The sequence below is a fragment of the Brachyistius frenatus genome, unplaced genomic scaffold (assembly GCF_029030835.1).
Source record: "Brachyistius frenatus isolate BFR_SWC_R1_liver_20210118 unplaced genomic scaffold, ASM2903083v1 Contig_35, whole genome shotgun sequence".
Classification (NCBI taxonomy): Eukaryota; Metazoa; Chordata; class Actinopteri; family Embiotocidae; genus Brachyistius; species Brachyistius frenatus.
In genome coordinates this window covers 3,730,001-3,750,000 of record NW_027210634.1, presented here as the reverse complement: position 1 = coordinate 3,750,000, position 20,000 = coordinate 3,730,001, and the positions used below count along the sequence as shown (strand labels likewise).

Below are 20,000 nucleotides of genomic sequence, written 5' to 3'. Positions count from 1 at the left end.
TGATTACCAAATGAATTTCAACATCTTAGTTACATGTTGCGTAACGGAGCTGTTCAATGCACGGCGGGAAATGATAGCATTTTTGGTTGAAATAATTACGCTGCAGAATTAAGACTCGTGTTTTCATTCGTCCAAAAGTCGTTGTTTCATTATTTAATGTGAATGTTTACGTGTAAAAAAAAAACCAAAAACAACTAAAGGAATAACAACATATTGGGAGTAAATCCCTTTGATTTCTTTAGATTGTATTCACGTGTCTGCGTGCTGAAACATAATGTAGAAAACTGAGTTTCGCTTAGCTCAGCATAAAGACTGGAAGCAGAGGGGAAACTGTTCGCCCAACTGCTGTGAATCCCGACTAAAGATCGACATTTTAAATAATAATAAAAAAAATTAGGGACCCTGCTTCAAATGAGAATATATTTTTCAGGGAAAAAAAAAATACAATTTCTCCGTTTTAACATTTTATACGCTGTCTTCGGTCTGTTTTCAATTAAATATGGGTTTACGGGATTCATCATCACATTCTGTTTTTATTTACATTTTCCACAGCGTCCCAACTTTGTTCAATCAAAACATGATTTATTAGAAATTAAAATAATAATAATAATGTAGCAACAATGAAATTTATTCCACTTAATGTTCTTTTGTCTTGCGTTTTTGTCTTGGAAATGTTGCTTTTGGATTTATGGATGTTGATCTTTTTTTCGATGAGTTTCGCAGGTGGTTATATATTTTCAGGAAGTGTACATCACGCCGAATTTGGAAAATACTGTTCGCGCCGCACTTTTCATTCATTTTTACAACAAAATATTTGGTCTTTTTCTGCAGCTGATTTTCTCATTTATTACCTCAATTATTTCAGGCTGAAGATTACACACTGAAGATTTGTATTTATTTATTTTTTTTTAACAGCATTTACTTTGCAGCACTCGTCACCAGTTTTGTCTCATTTATCTGCCAACAGAAAGCACGGGACACCGGAGGGAGCTGAAAGATGCGAATAAACCGGCTCGCGTTCGAATTTAATATTCCTCATCCGCAGCCGAGAGTTGTGAGCGCGGTCCGGCCGCAGAATCGCGATGAGGGCGAACGTATCAACAGACAGCGGCGGTCTCATCGGCATGCTCTCTCATGTTGTCGGCCCTTTTTTATTTATTTATTTAAATGTCCTGGTGCGATGCAGGAAAAGAGAAATATCAATAGGAACGTCCACACGGGGAGCCGGGGCCGCTCGCTGGGCCTCGCAGCCCTCCGCATACATTTTTAATGACAGCGTTTGGCTCTTTCGGTCAGAGCAAACTTCGGATCCAGGCAGAAGTTTTGATGTGTGTGTGTGTGTGTGTGTGTGTGTGTGTGTGTGTGTGTGTGTGTGTGTGTGTGTGTGTGTGTGTGTGTGTGTGCGCGCGTTGCTCTCACAGTTGCACATCCAGCAGCACCCGCTTGTCCTCGCCGACGTGTATCCTCCAGCTGCAGTCCTCCCCCTCGCCGTACCACTCGGGCCAGTTAGGAGACAGGATCACTCCTCCGGGACCGGTCAGGTCTCCTCCGCACTGAGCTGCACCGCCACGGGACCGGGACACGGTTAAAGAACCCGGCACCGAGTTCGAAATATGAAGACGATTCAGATCTGGGGTTTTTTTGGGTTTTTTTTACCTTTGCATAGCGGCTCGGTGTCGTTCCAGTACGGATCCCTGGCGCTGATGCACTCGATGACGGGCGGGCCTTGTTCTAAGGCGTGGCCCGGGTCACAGGTGAACTGGACCACGGCTCCGACGCCGTACAGCTGGTCGGAGGTGGTGAAGTTTCCGTTCTGGAGGTACGGCTCGTAGCAGTGGCCTCGCTCGAACGCTGCAGCAGGAGAAAGAAGACGAAACTTGTGTTATTAGGAGAGGAAAGGAAAGGAAAGGAAAGGAAAGGAAAGGAAAGGAAAGGAAAGGAAAGGAAAGGAAAGGAAAGGAAAGGAAAGGAAAGGAAAGGAAAAAAGAAGAGAGGAAAGGAAAGGAAAAGAAAGGAAAGGGGAGAGAAGAGAAGAGAAGAGAAGAGAAGAGAAGAGAAGAGAAGAGAAGAGAAGAGAAGAGAAGAGAAGAGAAGAGAAGAGAAGAGAAGAGAAGAAACGAGGAGAGGAGAGGAGAGGAGAGGGGAGAGGAGAGGAGAGGAGAGGAGAGGAGAGGAGGAGGAGAGGAGAGGAGAGGAGAGGAGAGGAGAGGAGAGGAGAGAGGAGAGGAGAGGAGAGGGAGAGGAGAGGAGAGGAAAAAAGAAGAGAGGAAAGGAAAGGAAAAGAGAAGAGAAGAGAAGAGAAGAGAAGAAGAGAAGAGAAGAGAAGAGAAGAGAAGAGAAGAGAAGAGAAGAGAAGAGAAGAGAAGAGAAGAGAAGAGAAGAGAAGAGAAGAAACAAGAGGAAAGGAAAGGAAAGGAAAGGAAAGGAAAGGAAAGGAAAGAAAGGAGAAGAGAGAAGAGAGAAGAGAGAGAGAGAGAAGAGAAGAGAAGAGAAGAGAAGAGAAGAGAAGAGAAGAAAGAGAAGAGAAGAGAAGAAACAAGAGGAAAGGAAAGGAAAGGAAAGGAAAGGAAAGGAAAGGAAAGGAAAGGAAAGGAAAGGAAAGGAAAGGAAAGGAGAGGAGAGGAGAAATCAAAGTGGATGATTTGTCTTTTTCTCTCCCTTGATGAGGATAAACACGTTGCAGGGAATCTTTTTCATCCCTCTTCAACCTGACGTCGCCGAAAAACCCCTCAAAGCTTTAGCTGCGATTATGCTGAACAACCAGCTCGCTTCCTGGCAACGCCGCACAAATCAACTTGGCAGAGCACGATGTTAAAAAAAAAAAAAAAGGAACAGAGTCTTCTCGGCGCTGCTCCCGTTTGTTTACATAATTACACGGTAATGACAGACAAGAAACAACACATGTAGGGATGTTTACCTTCGTAGCGGATGTTGAAGCCCGTGTTGTGGTTGGGCTGGTCGGTGATGAACTGGATCCTCACGGCCGGACCCTCGCTGATCACGCCCTCGAAGGGGATCTGGCCGCCCCGGCCCGAGTCGAACAGCACCACGGAGCCGGCGTCCAGCCCGCTCCACAGCACCAGCCTGCAGGCACGCGAAAAACAAAACACACACACACACACACACGGCGATAAATGAGCGGGGAAAGAAAAAAAAAAACCCCGTTAAAGAAGGGTTCGGCCGGAGGATCCGAACTAATCCATAAAAGGACATTATGGGATAAACGCCTGTGAGGATGAAAATGTTGCTTGTAGACAGAAAGAAAGCTGGCGTGAAGCTAATCCTCCGAGGAAAAAAAGCAATACTCACTGGATATTGTTTGGAGGATTTAGGAAATGATAAATGTATGACTCTCCTGAGTGAAAGCTGAATGAACTCATTTTTGGGGCGATTTAAGAGCAGGATAAACAAACTGCGAACGCAAACTCTGACACACGATTCAAGTCAACGTGGTGCTCTGGATGCGTATTTACACATGGAACAGTTACTAAGCAACATCGTCATGTTTGCCTCCACCTGAATCGACTCGTGTTTCGCTCCGTGTTTGGTCTCCACCGCCTCCTGCTGGAAATACGAGGTGTAATCAAGAAGGTCGGAGAGTTTTCTCCTTGGACGCGGCACAGCGACGCACACGGAGCAGCAGGAAGCGACGACCTCCACGAGGAAGTGCTCCGAGTGTCGCCTCCCGATCGACGTCAGCGGCCCGAGTTCCGCGCGTTAACGTGAACGTTTTGTGATTTCACCGCGGACCTGAAACTTGACCCGAAAAGCGCAAATCGCCCACTAATCTTGCGATCTATTGGAAATATAAAAATTTCAGCAGTTTTGAAATAAATAACAGGAAGTGTGTTATATTGCTGCGTAATAAAAGTCAAATGTCGTTTCCAGGGCCAAAAAGGAAAGAAAAAGAGAAAGCCAAAACCATCCGTTTGGAGCGTTGGTTGTGCTTATTTTCCACAAGATGCAATATACAGATGACCTGTAGGGGCAGCGCGGAGGTGTGACATAGTTAGAGACCGGCAACTGGAAACAAGTCCGAAACCGTTGCGTTGCTGACCCCCCCCCCCCCTCGATTGTCGCCATGTTACATCCGGGTAACTCCGGATATTCTAATTATGTCCTTGTTTCTCTGGTGCGCCCTCTAGTGGAGTCCCCCCCCCCTCCTCCCCCCAGCAACACGCAGAGTTACAGAGGCAAGTATGTGCAGCCAATTCCCCCAATGCTTTAACACTGACATCATGAAGATGGATGCTCCCACCTGTCCGTGGGTCCCAGGGCCAGTCTCTCCAGGTGGAGGTGCAGCCTCTGGTCCTTGGGTGCCTCCAGGGACCAGGAGCAGGATCGGTCCAGGGTGGCGTTGGGCCCGTGGTGAGGCGAAGGCGACAGCACCCTGCCGACCGTAGCGTTCTTCACCGTCCCCCCGCAAAGAGCTGCGGAGGAGGAGCCCCTGTGAGCTGTTGGTTAAACCAACTGGGTGGCTTCTGAAACCAGCTCCCCACTCACCTCTGCAGCCGGGCTCCTTGCCGCTCCACACCGGCAGCGAGGCGTTGAGGCAGGTGAGCAGCGGCTCCCCCTGCAGGTGGTAGCCCATGTGGCAGTGGAAGCGGGCGGTGCCTCCGGGCAGCAGGTCCAGCACGGACACCTCCCCGAAGTGAGGCCTCTTCGGCAGCGAGCAGCTCAGCCTGAAGACTGCGGAGAGAAATGAGTCAACGGACTCAATTCGACTTGAATCTTAAAAATGTCATTCATTCCGGAAAATATAATTTCAACATTTTTCGAGAAATGTGGCCTTTTTTCAACTGTATTTTGGACATTTTGACTTTATTCTCGACTTTGTTTCCACAACATTTAATATTTTTTTGACCATTTCGACTTTTTCTCTGCATTTTCAATGTAATTTTATTCTGGAAATATAATTTCAACTTTTACTCTCAACATTGCGACCCTAATTCTCCTTCGTACTTGTGATTTTTTTTTTTTTTTTTTTTTAATTTAAAGGATGTCTTTAAAGAGACGATGCATATGATCCAATCGTTTTTATTTGAAAAGCTTTTGTCGATACATCCTCAGGCTTCAACTTTTACCTGTTTAACTATGTTAACTACTTTTTTTTTTTTTTTTTACAGAAAGTCTCTTGGTGTTGTTAAGTTGTTGGTTTTTAAACAGAACTGGACGAAAACAGAAACTCTGCACAGAAACAGTCGATTGCATTAAAAGAAATGAGCACTTTCTGTGATTGTTTTTGTTCCTGCAGTATTTGGATGCTCACTTGAGAAATCAAGCGGCCGTAGATCTACTCTCATTAATAATTAGCTTTGCGAGCTGTGTGGGACGATGTGTCCTGCCTCTTTATGTTAACTATTCTCAATTTTTTTTTTTCATACCTATTTCTTTTTCTTTCTTTTTTTTTTAAATCACTAAAATATCCTAATCTCAACCAGCGCCCCTCGCTGGTGCCTCGCGGTGATGTGAAAGGATTAGATGGCTGTGATTAATGGCGCAGGTGGATCGTAACACTCGGCTGCTCCTCCTCTCCAGTGCTTGTCGTAACCATTATGGTGCCGACACACGGAAACATACATACATAACACACGCACGCACGCACGCACACGCACACTCCCTATACAAACTCCCATATTCTCAGCCTCCTAATGAGATGACGGCCGATTAATCAGAGCTCTAATCAGCTAATTCACACGACAGATTCAATCACCGTGCAAAGTGATTAGATGACGAGATTTTTGAAGCAATTAGCATGTATGGAGACTGCAAACAGCCCCTTAGGTCCTCATTAAAGGACGCGCACCTATTGAATTTCTATAGCCTGTTTGTATACCGTATGCATATTCACATTCATACTGGAGTTTGCGTGCACACGAGGCGGCGGCGCAAGCTCACTCTGGTAGTGCAGCTGGAAGATGCCCATGCTTCCCTCGGGGGCCGAGCGGTAGTAGACGGACAGAGTGTTGGTGGGGCTGCGGATCACCTGACCTTCCACCAGCAGCGTCTGATTGGCCAGGACCAGCAGGGCGCCGCGGTCGTCCACACCTCTGATGGACAGCTGCTCGCCCTCCGACAGGTTCACACTCTTCACCTGAGCACACGGGAAGGACACGAGCTACAGATTCTCATCAACCAGGCAGGCGTTTGATTGCCGGTGTTTTATTCTGCAGCAGGACCGACGAGCCCGAAAAGACACCCAGGAAGAGTCGTGAAGAAAGATCTGCAGCCACGAGGGGAGGACTTCACATTTCCACTTTAATCTTCAAATGTGATTTCATTTTGGAAATAGAATTTCAACTTTCTTAGACTTTTTTTTCTCAACATTTCGACCTGAACCTGAAAAACGTAATTCTTTTGTGTAGTTTAATACCTGTTTCACAATTTCACTCTCCGAAGCGTGATGAAAAAAAACATCGTGTTATTATAAATAACTAAATAATTTGAACCTGGAAAGCGAAGAAATTTTAAATCTTTTTAGATTCACAACAATTTAATCAATTAATTTGAAAGAATCTTGATATGAAACACTTTGTTTCTTCTTTTTATAATCAACTGTTTCTGTCAATTTTAAAACAAATATGTGAAATAACTGCTGGTTGTCACATACAGTTGCAAAATGTTGGCGTTTTGGACCAGAAAAAAAAAAGCACACAAGCAAAAAGACAACAGATGGGAGAAAATATGTAACACTTTAAGATGAACAATTAACACTTAAACCCCCCCCCCCCCAACTTTTATTTCAACTGAACTAAATCCCTTTTCAGACCTGCAGCTGCCACTGTTTTTTATTGTTTTTACCCCGATAGAGGAGCAGCGGTACCGACAGCTGCCACCAGGAGGCAGAGCTTCCACCTGAGCTAAGATCAGAGGCCTCCTCATGGTCAACACAGCATCCTTCTACCGTGTGTGTGTGTGTGTGTGTGTGCGTGCGTGTGTGTGTGTGGTTCACCGACCTGCAGCTCCACTCCGTAGCCGGTGTACACGGTGACGGTGTAGGTGCAGTGCACGAGGGTCCCGTCGGGCAGCGGGGGGTCGTCAGAGGAGTCGATGTACCCCTCTGGGTCGGAGAAATCCAACGTGCAGCTGGATGCGGCTGAGAGAGAGAGGGAGAAAGTGAGAGAGAGAGAGAGAGAGAGAGAGAGAGAGAGAGAGAGAGAGAGAGAGAGAGTTTATGCAGCATTGGCCTCGGTATTTATTTATTTATTTATTTTGTGTGCCTGCACCCTGCCTCGTAAACCCTTTAATGTGAGCCTGCTGGAAACTCATTGGAAAATCCCTGCTGCGTATAATTAATGATGGAAATTAAAGGGATCTAACTGCTACACAGCAGACACAAGGCACCAGGACTCGTGGCTGGTAACACCGATTCTGAATAAATGATCACGTCCTCTAATTCCTCTGAAGGTTTCTGTAAAAATCTGTGGTGGAAAAAGTAGTCTGATCTTTTAGTATTTCCCCTTTATTCCTATTCCTATTTGTACTTTTCTACATTTCAGAAGCAAACATTGTCCTTTTTAAACCTCGACATTTATTTGACCGGTATAATTTAGTTTGCAGATGAACGTTATGGATTAAAAAGATACGAGTAGCATTAATAATATAGACTAAACTGAAGTGGAGTTAAAACGAGCTCAACCTGAACCAGCTAAACAGTGAAGGTCTTACGTGTCCATGCATCAGTGGGAATAATACAAAAAAAATGTTTTGCAAATAAGACTTCTATATGTTCACTTCAGTAATATTTAGAATACAGGACTTTTACTTTTTTTTTTTTTAATTTTCCTATTTTTAGCACTGTGCTAATCACTTAGGCTAAGTGGGAAATGCAAGTAGGCTACTTCTTTTACCAGTTTAAGTTACGAACAAGCTAACAAGCTACGATTTTTATTGGCCTAGAAAAATTCTCCTACTTTTTCACATACATAAACTGGTTAAAAAAACGGACTTGGATTCACGGGAAAAAGCTTTGTTGACTTCCTAGAGATTCGTGGTTCTTACGGAACAGAAACTACACAAACACACGATGACTTTGTAGAATATGATGCGTTGCTGTGGATTTCCTTAAAAACAACAAAAACGCAGGAGTTTTCCACGTGTGATCACATACATGACACATGTTTACCACGTACGATAACGTAGGAAATATGTGGAAAAGTTTTCACGTGGGAATTTACATGAGCTTCACATATTACACCATGAAAATGTAACATAACCACGTGTGTCACGTCATATTCATGTGGGGTTTTTTTTTCTGTAAGAGTTAAACCAATCAACAGGACATAAAATAAACATAATATGAAATAAATTAGCATAATAATAAAGAACTACAGCACTCAAATGCATATTATTTATACAGTAATATTAATCCAAAAAAAATTACATTTCAAAATAAAACACTGACAGCCTTTACTGCACAGCGTGTACTTTTCCCTTTCCTACTTACAAATACATTTTGATGATAATAATTACATACTTTTACTGAAGTAGAGTGTGGATGCATGACTTTTTCTTGCAGTGGAGTGTTTTCATTGTGTATTCGTACATTGACTGTAGCAAAGGACCTGAATACTTCCTGATTAACCAGAGTATTGATACCTGATGAAGGTATTTCTGTGTCTGCGTCCTCATCCATCTCCGGGCCAACCGTGGTGCCCTCAGCCTCCTCCTGCTCGGGGGTGTGTGTCTGCGTGAGAGGCGGCTCGGAGTGCGTGTTTGCAGGAGGAGGAGGAGGAGGAGGAGGCCCAGTTGGACGGCTGCCCGGGCCTGACGATGCAGCCGGCGATGATGCCGGGGGTGGTTTTACCCTCCTCGGTAATCCCCCGCTTTGATGCTCCGGGGAGTGACTTCCGGGGAGGGAGCTGACGCTGAGTCCTCTGCCCAGGAGAGGCAGCAGGTTGTGGGGCAGAGCGGAGGGGAGGGTCTCCCCCCTTTTCTGGGAGACGAGTTGTCCCTTTTGATCCGGAAAACCTCCGGCGCTGGAGCTCCTGCCTCTGGGGCCTTCGTTCGAGCTCCCCGGTGGCACCGCTGGAGCCCGGGCGGAGGGGAGGGCTGTGGGCACTTCTTTATCTGGAAAAAAAAAAAAAAAAAGAGTGGGGAAAACAAGGAATAAATCATTTCAACTGGCCAGACAAGCGAGGAGGGGAATAAGAAAAAAAAAAGAAAATGTGTGAAAGTGCCCCGGGGGTATGGCTCTGGGTGGTTCTGTCACTGTCCTGCTGCTCTTATCAGGAGTGGGGATATCAAGCCGGCACAGCCAGAGTCCACTGAGCTCACCTCCACTCCACACACACACGCACACGCACGCGCGCACGCACACACACACACACACACACACACACACACACACACACACACACACACACACACACACACACACACACACACACACACACACACACAAGCACACAGTGTAGTGGAGAGACAAGGCAGTTAAGCATGACAGGAGCTGAGCAAAGAGGAGGAAGGAGGGTAAGAAAAAAAAAAAAAAGAAGAGAAGAAATGCTCAGACAGGCAAACCGCTCTGCCGTGCATGCTAAAAAATGCCATCTCCAGCAGCTTAGTTAAAAAACAGCACACAGCAGCATTTACACGCACACACGCAACACACACACACTCTCTGCAGTCCATCCTCACAACAACAACAACAACAACAACAACAACAACAACAAGCAACCACGCTCCAGCTGAGAAAGTGCTTGAGGTGCCGTCTCACATTGATCTACATTTGCGTGTCATTTACACACTCATGGAGAAAAAACTACGCACTACTCCAAAAAAAATAAATAAATAAAATAAAAGCAGAGCTGCCACTGTTATTTTTGTCAAGCAGGAAATAAGTCAGAGGGGGAAAAAAAAAAAAATTATTATTTTTTTTCTGCTGTTTTTCATCTTTGAAACAGAAAATAAATAGCTTTTCTCTCTTTTTTTTTTTGTGGCTATACCTGCATTACGCTCAATGTGTCACAGCGCTATCATCAAGAAACTCATTTCAGCTTTCACAGCTTGCAATTATTTAGGCAGCTATACACAACAGCAGCTGTTGACACACACACACACACACACACACACACACACACACACACACACACACACACACACACACACACACACACACACACACACACACACTTCTAAAGACATCGCAAAACTTCTGCTCTTGATGTGCCTCTGCTCTCTTCATATTTTCAGCCCTTCAAATGCATTTTTAGATTAAAAAAAAAAACAATAATTACGGCAATGCAGACAACTGATATTTACCGTTTTTATTGATGAAAGTTGCCTATATTTGATTATAACACCTTTAGACAGCATGTTGGACAAGTTGGACACGGGTCAAAAATACATCGTACATAAATAATAATAAATGAAACAAAATACATAGAGTCCACTACAGGATCTCCACCCAGCCGCCCCCTCTTCACCCCCCCCCCCCCCCCCCAAAAAAAACCACATCTTTTTGAAGAGCATTTTCTAATTAATGATGGATTATTTTCAGATGGACCTCCAGAAAACTAATAAGAAGGAGCAACTTTAGCTAGCAACACCGAGGTAACTGGTGGAGACATTTAATTGACTGAGAATTTTATGAGAGAAGTTAAATGGGAGTCTTAGGAGCTGGAGGGTTTTTGGAGCCAACCTCTAGTGCCACTCGGTGGTATTGCAGTTTAAGGCACTTCCGCATAGTCCTAATTTTTCAGACCTGGAATCTAGTTTCCAGTATAGGTAGGCGGGGCATAGTCAGTCAGATCCACACCTTGCTCCTAATATGGTCACTTCTGGCGCCAAAAAACCAAGATGGTGACAGTCAAAAGGCCAGATTTTCATAATCAATCAAGCTCGTCCCAGTCTGGTCCAAAGAAAGGTGGTGATGCAGAATTGACTGGAGCAGGTTGCCCCACTACAGACAGACCTCCAACGTGGGTTTAACTTTTGTCCGTGTAGGTCTGAATGGGGTATAAAATATGTCCTTAAAAGCAGAGCATGATGGGATATTTCTTCGGCAGTGTAACAGGACGATGCCATTAGCCATGAAAAAGTGGAGCACACACCTGGGAAATAACTATAATAAAAAATATATAGTTATTTGCGTAGAGACAAAAACACGAAGCACTCATCGTGACAACTCGTGGGCAGCGGTGAATAATCAAACCTCTCCATAAACCTGCTGCTTTTATTCATCATTGAGCTTCCCTTCTGCATCTTAACAATAAATCATTTTGAGCAGCCAATTTGTACAGCACATGCAAGAGCCCACCGTGTGCTTATATTTTTTACTGACTGCAGCATTGATTAAATCTGATGAACAGTGAACACAAATATGTATTTAGTACATATTTAAACAAGAACTTCAGCTCCTGTGCGACGAATAAAATTTTGCCATCAGTCGCTGTAATTGAGTTGATTGAGAAATGACAAACAATAACAAGCTTCAACTGGCAATTTCCAGGCATTAATCAGAGTACAAACTCTCAACGTGCCCCGTGTTGATTAACACAGAAGAAAAGCCTCCATCTCATGTTTTTTTTTGTTTTTTTCACTGCCAAATGTTCTGCAGTAAATGATGTTAAAACTTCACGTCCCGACAATGAGGGGGGAAAAAAACCAGGCGTCTGTTCATCTGCCATTGTGACTAATGAGCGAGTCAGTTATTGTGCCATGCGAGTCGTGCACTCTCGATTCACCGATCATTTCCTGCCCACCGACAGCTTTGATCGTGGGTTAATAAGGCTCAGTCGGCCTCGTCTCACAAAGTAAAAACGCTCATTTGTTTTTCTCAAAAAGACAAATGTCTCGTGACTCACGGTTGGGGCTCATCCACCAAGCTCTCCCAGTTACATCATCGGTGCTGAGGATGAACAGCTGCACTAAATACCATCTGATTGGTAATTCACATCAATATCTGTCCAAACCCAGATGGATTTTGAACTCCACCTTCGTTTTATATAAAGTCTACGGTGGTTTTTTTTGTTTACCCTCGTTCATAGCGAGTGGATACGCAAAACCGAGCCGCAGTTGAGCAGTGCGTGGCAGGTAACGCCAGACTCCTGTGTCTCAGCGTTAAGACAGACAGATAGACAGATAGATAGACAGATAGATAGACAGACAGACAGACAGACAGATAGATAGATAGATAGATAGATAGATAGATAGATAGATAGATAGATAGATAGATAGATGGATAGATGGATAGATGGATAGATAGATAGATAGATAGATAGATAGATAGATAGATAGATAGATAGATAGATAGATAGATAGATAGATAGATAGATAGATAGATAGATAGATAGATGGATAGACGGATGGACGGACGGACGGACAGACAGACAGACAGGTAGATAGATACTTTATTAATCCCTCAGGGAATTTTTTTTTTTTTTAACGTTCCAGCAGCATGTACAGGGCAAAAATATTGAATATAATTTAAAAAAAAATCTATACAATAAAATAAAAGAGAATAATATTGAATAAACTAAACTAAACAACAGTGCAATGAATTAAAACAAAACAACAAACAAAACAGCAGTGCAAGGGTGTCATTGTTGTGTGATGGATTTGGCGTGGGGTAAGTTACATTGACAACATAATTAAAAGTAACATTTTAATATGGATAAACATCTCCCGAGGCAGCAGGCGCGTTGACCGTCGTCTGAGGTTCATTTCTTTATTATGATGATTTTTTTCCTCTTTTTAGCGTTGACAGAATTGTACAGGAAGCCGGCTGACAATCCTTTGTCCTTAATTGGTCTCCAAGCGTGCGCGCATTTGCATTCGCCATGCCTTTTGTTTTGTTGTTGCACTCATCCCAATTACCTTATTTATAGCAAGAGGGTCATCATCCGACTTTGAACCATCCCAAACAATGTTGTCTAACGAGAGAGACGCACGAATTGCAGACGGACCGAGGGATGGAAGAGCAGAATCAGGATCAGCTGCGCGGTTTAAGTGGCTTGATCCACTGAAAATACACCGACAGATATATTTCATAAGGAATAAATGGGTTTGGATTTATACGATGTTTTGTAAAGTCTTTTTTGCTGCCGAACACGTCTTATAATTAATTTCCTGTCATTTTTTTTCAGAGAAATGCGCCGACAGCTTCCAGGGGCCGCCGCTGCTACCTGAGTGATTCGGTTCAGTCGTCAGATGAATAATTAAAGCCCAGATGTTGTGAAGTCCATTAAAAAGCACAGATTGTGTTTATAACCAATCTCTCCCCCAACCCCCAAAAAGTCAAGATGAATGTGCACCGCTTCACTCCGGGAGGAAGACAATAAGATGTGTTGATGGGGGATTGACAGACTTTTTTTGAGGTTTGTTTGAGGGAAATGCGCCGTGACACTGTGACAGCTTCAGTTTGACGGGTAAACTCGGCTTTTCTGAAGAGGCTGTCAGCCGAGAGACTCGTCACTCACGACGCAAAGAAGAACTGAGGGATTTAATAAAAAATAAATAAATAAAGAGGAGAATGCATAATATCTGAGTGGACACCGTCATCAGTCAGCACTGTTTGATGTCTTATTTGACACCATTAGATCGAATTGTAACCGAAAAAGCTGTGAGTTTGCAGATTGTCTTTTATCGCACTTCCCGGAAAACCAGCTGATTTTCAGTGATGAGCGTCTTCAAATCAAGACGGGAGGAAATAATCAGTGGAATCAGCCTCTGCTTGTTTTTCCACCAAACTGCCGCGGCCGCAGCCTCATTACGGCCCGCGAGAAAATAAACAACAGCGTATCGGAGAACCATAACGCCGCAGAACAACAGCGCTTTACCACCGACTCTGAACACGGAGCAAGAAAAAGGTCATGTGACACAACCGGGGCAAAGAAAGAGCCACTGAGCAGATTAAAACACTCGAAACTTTAATAAAGTGTGATTGTCGTCAGCCGGGTCAGTTGGAGGTAAAATGCTCTGCTAAGTACCAGCAGAAAGCTAAAAACTCCCCGCCTGCCTTGTGTGGTCAAAGATAAACCACTCAAGACACAACAGATTACGGCGGGAGATTATCGGGCCGGACCGCGCGAAATAAACCACAAAGATCACAGAAGTGCACAGACGGCGTCCTCAAAAGTTGCAATAACTGACTTTGTTTTAGCATCAAATTTTCAGAAAGAAGAAGTTAAAACACCAAACTGACACGTCATAATTTTTTATGTTCACATGGTGACCCTTCATTAGTTTGGAGTGGTGTTTGTGGTCTTTTAGCTCTACCAAGCAGCAACTAACCGTGACGTCACTAATCGGTTTCGGAACTGCCGTCCTGAAGCCTCGAGTACGTCATTTTGGCAGTCACCATCTTTCTATCTCAAACGCAGCTATGTTTGGGGGCGTGTCTGGTTTGATTGACAGGCCTTGTAGTGCAATCAGGTTTCTGGAATCGGTGGGCGGGGCATAATGTCCTCAGGGTCCTCATTCAGATCCACAACTTGCTCCCCGCCAACTTTTCCAAATTTGATCACTTCTGGCTCCAACAAACCAAGGTGGCGACGGCCAAAACAGCAGCTCACGAACCGATCGGTGACTTTATGGGTTGCTGCTCGGAGCCAGCAAACTAAACTTAACTGCAGACAAGAGAATTGCTAATAGCTGTAAGCGTAAAATTGTACATCTGAAGTGTTAAGATCAAACTCTGGTCGCAGAGTTAACCCTCAGATAATTATTTGGCCCCACCACCTTCACCACGGCATTTCGAGACTGTTCTGACCCTCTGGATGAAAAAAAAAAATCTTTCTGCTGCGTCATAAAAAAATATTTTTTTATCCTGTTTCTAAATAATAATAAAAAAATGGCAGCCTGCCAACACTTTTGCTGCACAAACCAAAATCAGAATTTCCATTTTCTCACCAAGAATCTCCTTCCTTTTTTATGATGAAAGCTCTTCCATAGTCATTGCAAAAAAAAAAATGTTTTTCCAAAAATTGCATTATTTGAGTTATACTTGCTAAAAACTACACATTGAGAAGACTAGCACACACAGTTCTTGTCTTCTTTTAGGACATAGCGTCAATAAGTAGCCTGTAGAACAACAATATCCTTTAGGATTCTTGGTTTTAAATGGTATTTCTTCATATCAGCTTTATGTCCAATATCTTACATGCTAAAATGGGACTTTACGGTAAAGTTTGAAGGACATTAATGCCACCTAAACTGGCAGATACATGAAGAAATGAACATGTAGTCTGGAGAACTGACTAGCTGTTTGTAGGTCGGGCTGTTTGTTGTGTACATATGGTCAAAAACGATCCGCCGGGGGGCACGCGTGAAAGGTTAGTGTACCATCATGCATCGGCGGGAGGTCAGCCATGCCTTTTTTCTCTGGGAGAGCCTTGATGTCAGCCATTTTCAAAGGGCCTATGGAAGAAGTTGTGTGGGGACTCCCGCCAGGGTGCGGCGACACCTGGGTGACTTCTCCATCACGAGACGACAGGATGAAAGGGACCCCTCGCCGGCCCTCGACAAAAAGTTTTCAGGGAAAAATAGGAGCACGCTTCGGGGTAATCGGGGCGGTCGCGCCTATTTCAGGACATCAGTGGGAAAACCTAGACAGTGTTATTGATTCTGATTCTGACAGCCACCACAAAACAAGTCTTATTGCTTAACTGTCTAGACCGACCGGCCTCGTTGAGTGTGCAGGTGTTCGACAATTTTTGGAACAATTTTTTAAAGCAGGGACACATCCTGCAACTTCAAGGCAATCTGTCTATTTCACGCCGGTTGGAAACGATGTTTTCAGATTAAGAGGGACATACCAGGTTTATTCTTTGTATTCTGTGGCTCTGCTAAATTTGTGATTGGTTATCTTCGAAAGTCCAGAAAAAAAACCAACAGCAGTTGATTTGCCCCCCTCCCCCCCTCGTTCTTCACTCAAAACATCAACTTCTCAAACACAGCTGTACGTGTTTGAGTTCAAATCCAATCTAAAAAACGGAAAAGCACTTACTCAGAGCGATTTCGCAACAAAGGCTACTGAACGGGTGACTGTTTGTTGGGAACATTGGGGGTTTTGACCAGGAATGTATGAGGAGAGCTTGGTACAGCGCTGCCACTCAGCTTTACTGCCAATTTATCCCAGTGGTCACTCATGGTGTTGCAGCGTAAAAAAAGAAATCTTTTGTGGTACATCATTTTAACCGTAAAAGAAATAGGACACCCCCATCTGCAAAACAAGGTTGTTGTTTTTTTTTTTACTTGATTATGATTTTCTAATCCACGCGGCACCCGTGAATATGACTTTGATTTTTCTGAGCGGGAGCCTGTGGGCGGGGCCAATTTAGGAAAGATTAACGAGCATGTGCAGAGGGCGCACAACCTGCGAAGAAACTTGCAAACTTGTTATTCCACTGAGTGGGCGCCATGTTCTTGACACAGGTCGTATCTTTATATACATAAAAAAAAATAATTAAAAAAAAGACAATATTATTCAGGCTATAATTCGACTGTGACGTTCTGAGGCGTCAATCCCATTCGCCGCTAACCACCTGAACTGTGGCGCCATGGCAACAGGGTACTCCAACATAACAACACTGCCCACTTTCTTGCCCGCAACAACACAATCGTAGCTTCCAGTCACCACTATGTAACTGGATTTGGCTCTGCGGGACTTTGTTCTATTCCCCGAAATAAAGTTCGAGCTTAAGGGTTTGCCGTTTTGATGCAGTGGAAGAGATCCCACACGAATCCAAGATGGTTCGTGACGCGTTAACAGAAGAGGATTTCCAGAAAACGTTTGCTGCACACTTTGAAGGGGACGGAGGCCAGATTAATGTTGAGTACGGGCTTTGATTGCACAGTCTGGGAACCAACAAAGGGGTCGTTCACAGTCACAGACTTACGAGCATTGCCTCCTTTTAGCTCCTTTTGCCTCCTTTTAGCTCTTCGGAGCTATTTAGCATCTTGTACCTTCATTTTGTTTGATAAACCCTCTGTACACTGCCTCTCCCAAGGAAAACTGGAGCATTAATCAGGGAGAATTTTGGACTTACATTCATTTAGTGGACACTAAATCACTGTAAATTAGTACTAATGCTGCTCCTGTCCCTGGTCAGTGTGTAAATGAGTCCCATGACCCGAAGGTTTCCCCCCCATAAAAAAAAAAAAAATCCATCCAGGTAGGTTTAAGTTTTAGAGAGCAACATCTTTGGCACATTGCTTTTGCTGGAACTTTAAATAATAATAATAAAAAAAAGATTGTATCAGACTGCAGCGTAACTTAAATTCACCCCGAGACACCGACTGCAATTGGATTTTTGCTTTTCCCATTCATAACTGATTTTATCTGCGAGAAGGCTGACAGACAGGAAAAATACATATTTGCAGTCAGGCGTACAATTACAGGGGGAACTGCGGTGGCTCTTTGGGCCCCTCTGCTTAAATAATAGAGTTTGTAATCTTGTCCACATTGTTTGGCATGAAAACGGACGTATTTAGGGTTTGTTGTGCAGCCTTTCAGTGTTCTTACATTATTTAAGCTGTGCAAGTTTATTAATCTCTCTCACACAAAGCTCAGTCCTCTTTTTTGTTTTCTGTTCGGCCAAAACATACAGCGCTGAGCTCCCACTGTACAACGGGTCACAATGTGGGTGTGTTATCCATTAATCAGTTTTTATTGAAGCAAGGTCCTCTGAAATGTTTGCCAAAAAGAGAAATGCAGAATGTCTTTATGCGATTCTGCTTTGAAAGGAAAAATTGGGAGCCGTGGACGGCTGAGAAAATGCAGACAGTTAGATGAGTCTGGTCTGCGGCGATGTTCAGTTTTGTTTCAATCACAGCACAGTCTGACTCAGCAACATGTAAAACTATACTCCGATAACATAAAAAGAAAATGCTCACCACAGTTTATAACTTTTGACAGCAGCTATGAGAAATGTAAAACAACCGGGCGGCTTTTTTTTTTTTGGATTGTCGGTTATTCAAGCAGTTAATTGGACTTAACCATAGAATGCATATAAAAAAATGAGGTAGTCTCCGGGTCTAAAAAGTAAAGCCAATGCAGAAGTGCCTTAAATCGCAATACCACTGAAGGCCACTAGGGGCTGGCTAAAAATAAAACTCCAATTGTTCAAGCAGCAACTTCTTTCCTGAAATACAAAGTCACTAAAAATCATCACGGTGTCGTTCAATAAATTCCCTCCTTTTGATGTGTGCTATTGTTATGGATAAGAGGGCATGCTGGGAAAGGAGAGGGGAGGAGCTCGAGTCCTTTTAGCTTCATGTGGAGAAGTGTCCCTGAGCATTTTCCAAAAGGTGATGGAAGAGATCATAACCACACACCTTTTTTTGTTTTGTTTATATCACTTGCGGTATCGAGCACCGGTACGAGCCGGGGGGGGGGGGGGGGGGGGGGGGGGGGCGACGTCGCTGCCGGTTGGACCTCCCCGACAGCGAAGGAAATGAACTGAGCTAGAAGCGAACGCGAGACGCATCTTTACCGTCGATGTGGTTTGTTTATTAGACGGATGACTGAAGCCGTGAATATTATGACACCCGACGTTTCATTAAACTCCTCACCGTGGCCTTTTCGCCTCCGTTGTGAAGGTGCCTCCGTTAAATGTACACCGGCAAGCTTTAAAACGCAAAAATGTTGCAGAGGCGGCGCTTAACGACATCACGCTATCAGCGGCATTTTGCGACCGGGGCTCGCTTAGTACGATGCTCCTCACAGACGAACTGGGAGACTTTGTGTGGTGAACGGAGGTGAAAACGGAGGTTTTCATTACCAATTTAACATAATGAAGTCCAAACACAAAAAAAGGATTCAATGGCACTGACGATAATAGAGATGGGCTCCTCTGTGGGTATATTTGTGTGATTTTCAAAGCCCCCGAAAACCTGCGAGCTATAATACACGAAAAAAAGAAAGAAAAAAAAAAAAAGCTCTTCTTTTTGTTTTCTTTGTTACTCTGTTTAATTTGTATTCTGGGAGCTGGTGGCTGTTTAAAGTGCTTTATCAGACCCGAGACTGGCAGCAACAGTATCTGGAAAACATTCCCTGTCTACCATGTCTGTTCCCCATGGAGACACGCCGTGATAAACACACACACACACACACACACACACACACACACACACACACACACACACACACACAACAAGACCATCCAGCTGTCTGAATTCCTGAATTCTGCACAGGCTATCATTGTCAGCTTTTGACTGCAGTAAAACGACAGGTTGGGTTTATCACGTCAGGTTCAGGAAGAGAGTCTTTTTCTCTAAACACACGATATCTTACTTTTTTTTTTTTTTTTTTTTTCTGGCTAAATAAATTAAATTAAAGGATAATTTGTAGTTTTGGCTGTCCTTTCTATGAGTTATAGTCTTGTATACTACCGACAGCCTGCATTTTTTTTCCGAATTAATAACGGGATTATTTTCAGACAGACCGCCAGAAAACTAATAAGAAGTGGTTTTAGCTAACAACACAGAAACAACACAGAGACATTTTACAGACTGAGAATTTCACGAGAAGTTGAATGGGAGTGTTTGGAGCCGGAGACATTTTTGGAGACAACCTCCAGCGGCATTTTTCAGTTATGTCCACTTCTATATACAGCGTATGTTTTTTCAGTGTAAATTCCCCCAAAAATGACACCGTTTTCCAGGTTTAAGGAGCGCTGCTTTTCTCTGTGATAAAAAAAAAAATTTAAATATGGCTGACTCGCCCGCAAGCTGCAACACAAAAAAAAGCAGCAGAAACCAGCGGAGCTCTGACAACATACAGGGAAATGTACACTATCTGCCACACAGTTCAAATTAATTTAATCATCATCCATCTTGCCTCATCTGATTATTTTAACCCTGCATTTAAAAATTTCTGAAAATAACACGTAACATCACAACTAATGTGAATGATGACGCAGTCGTAAACACTTTTCCTTTTACAAATGTGCAGCTAAAGCGTCGACGTGGCCCGGCGTTAATCATCAGGAACTCTGCAGCCCGACTGTGGTGAAAATGCAGCATTTTGTGACCTCAGATGTGTCTGCCTCTCCAATTCA

General features: G+C 43.7%; 1 protein-coding gene across 10 annotated transcripts in view; it reads right to left on the bottom strand.

The window, feature by feature from the left end:
- LOC138622328 (seizure 6-like protein) overlaps nt 1-20,000 on the bottom strand; it is a 55,326-nt gene that overhangs the window by 12,778 nt on the left and 22,548 nt on the right. For all 10 annotated transcript variants that reach the window (XM_069701050.1, XM_069701049.1, XM_069701051.1 and 7 more), the window contains exons 2-9: nt 8,599-9,069; nt 6,957-7,096; nt 5,899-6,094; nt 4,504-4,689; nt 4,259-4,430; nt 2,918-3,084; nt 1,657-1,851; nt 1,420-1,558 (exon numbers count right to left, since the gene is read on the bottom strand). In XM_069701050.1, coding sequence (XP_069557151.1) covers nt 1,420-1,558; nt 1,657-1,851; nt 2,918-3,084; nt 4,259-4,430; nt 4,504-4,689; nt 5,899-6,094; nt 6,957-7,096; nt 8,599-9,069 — 1,666 coding nt within the window. The remainder of the gene's footprint in view (nt 1-1,419; nt 1,559-1,656; nt 1,852-2,917; nt 3,085-4,258; nt 4,431-4,503; nt 4,690-5,898; nt 6,095-6,956; nt 7,097-8,598; nt 9,070-20,000) is intronic.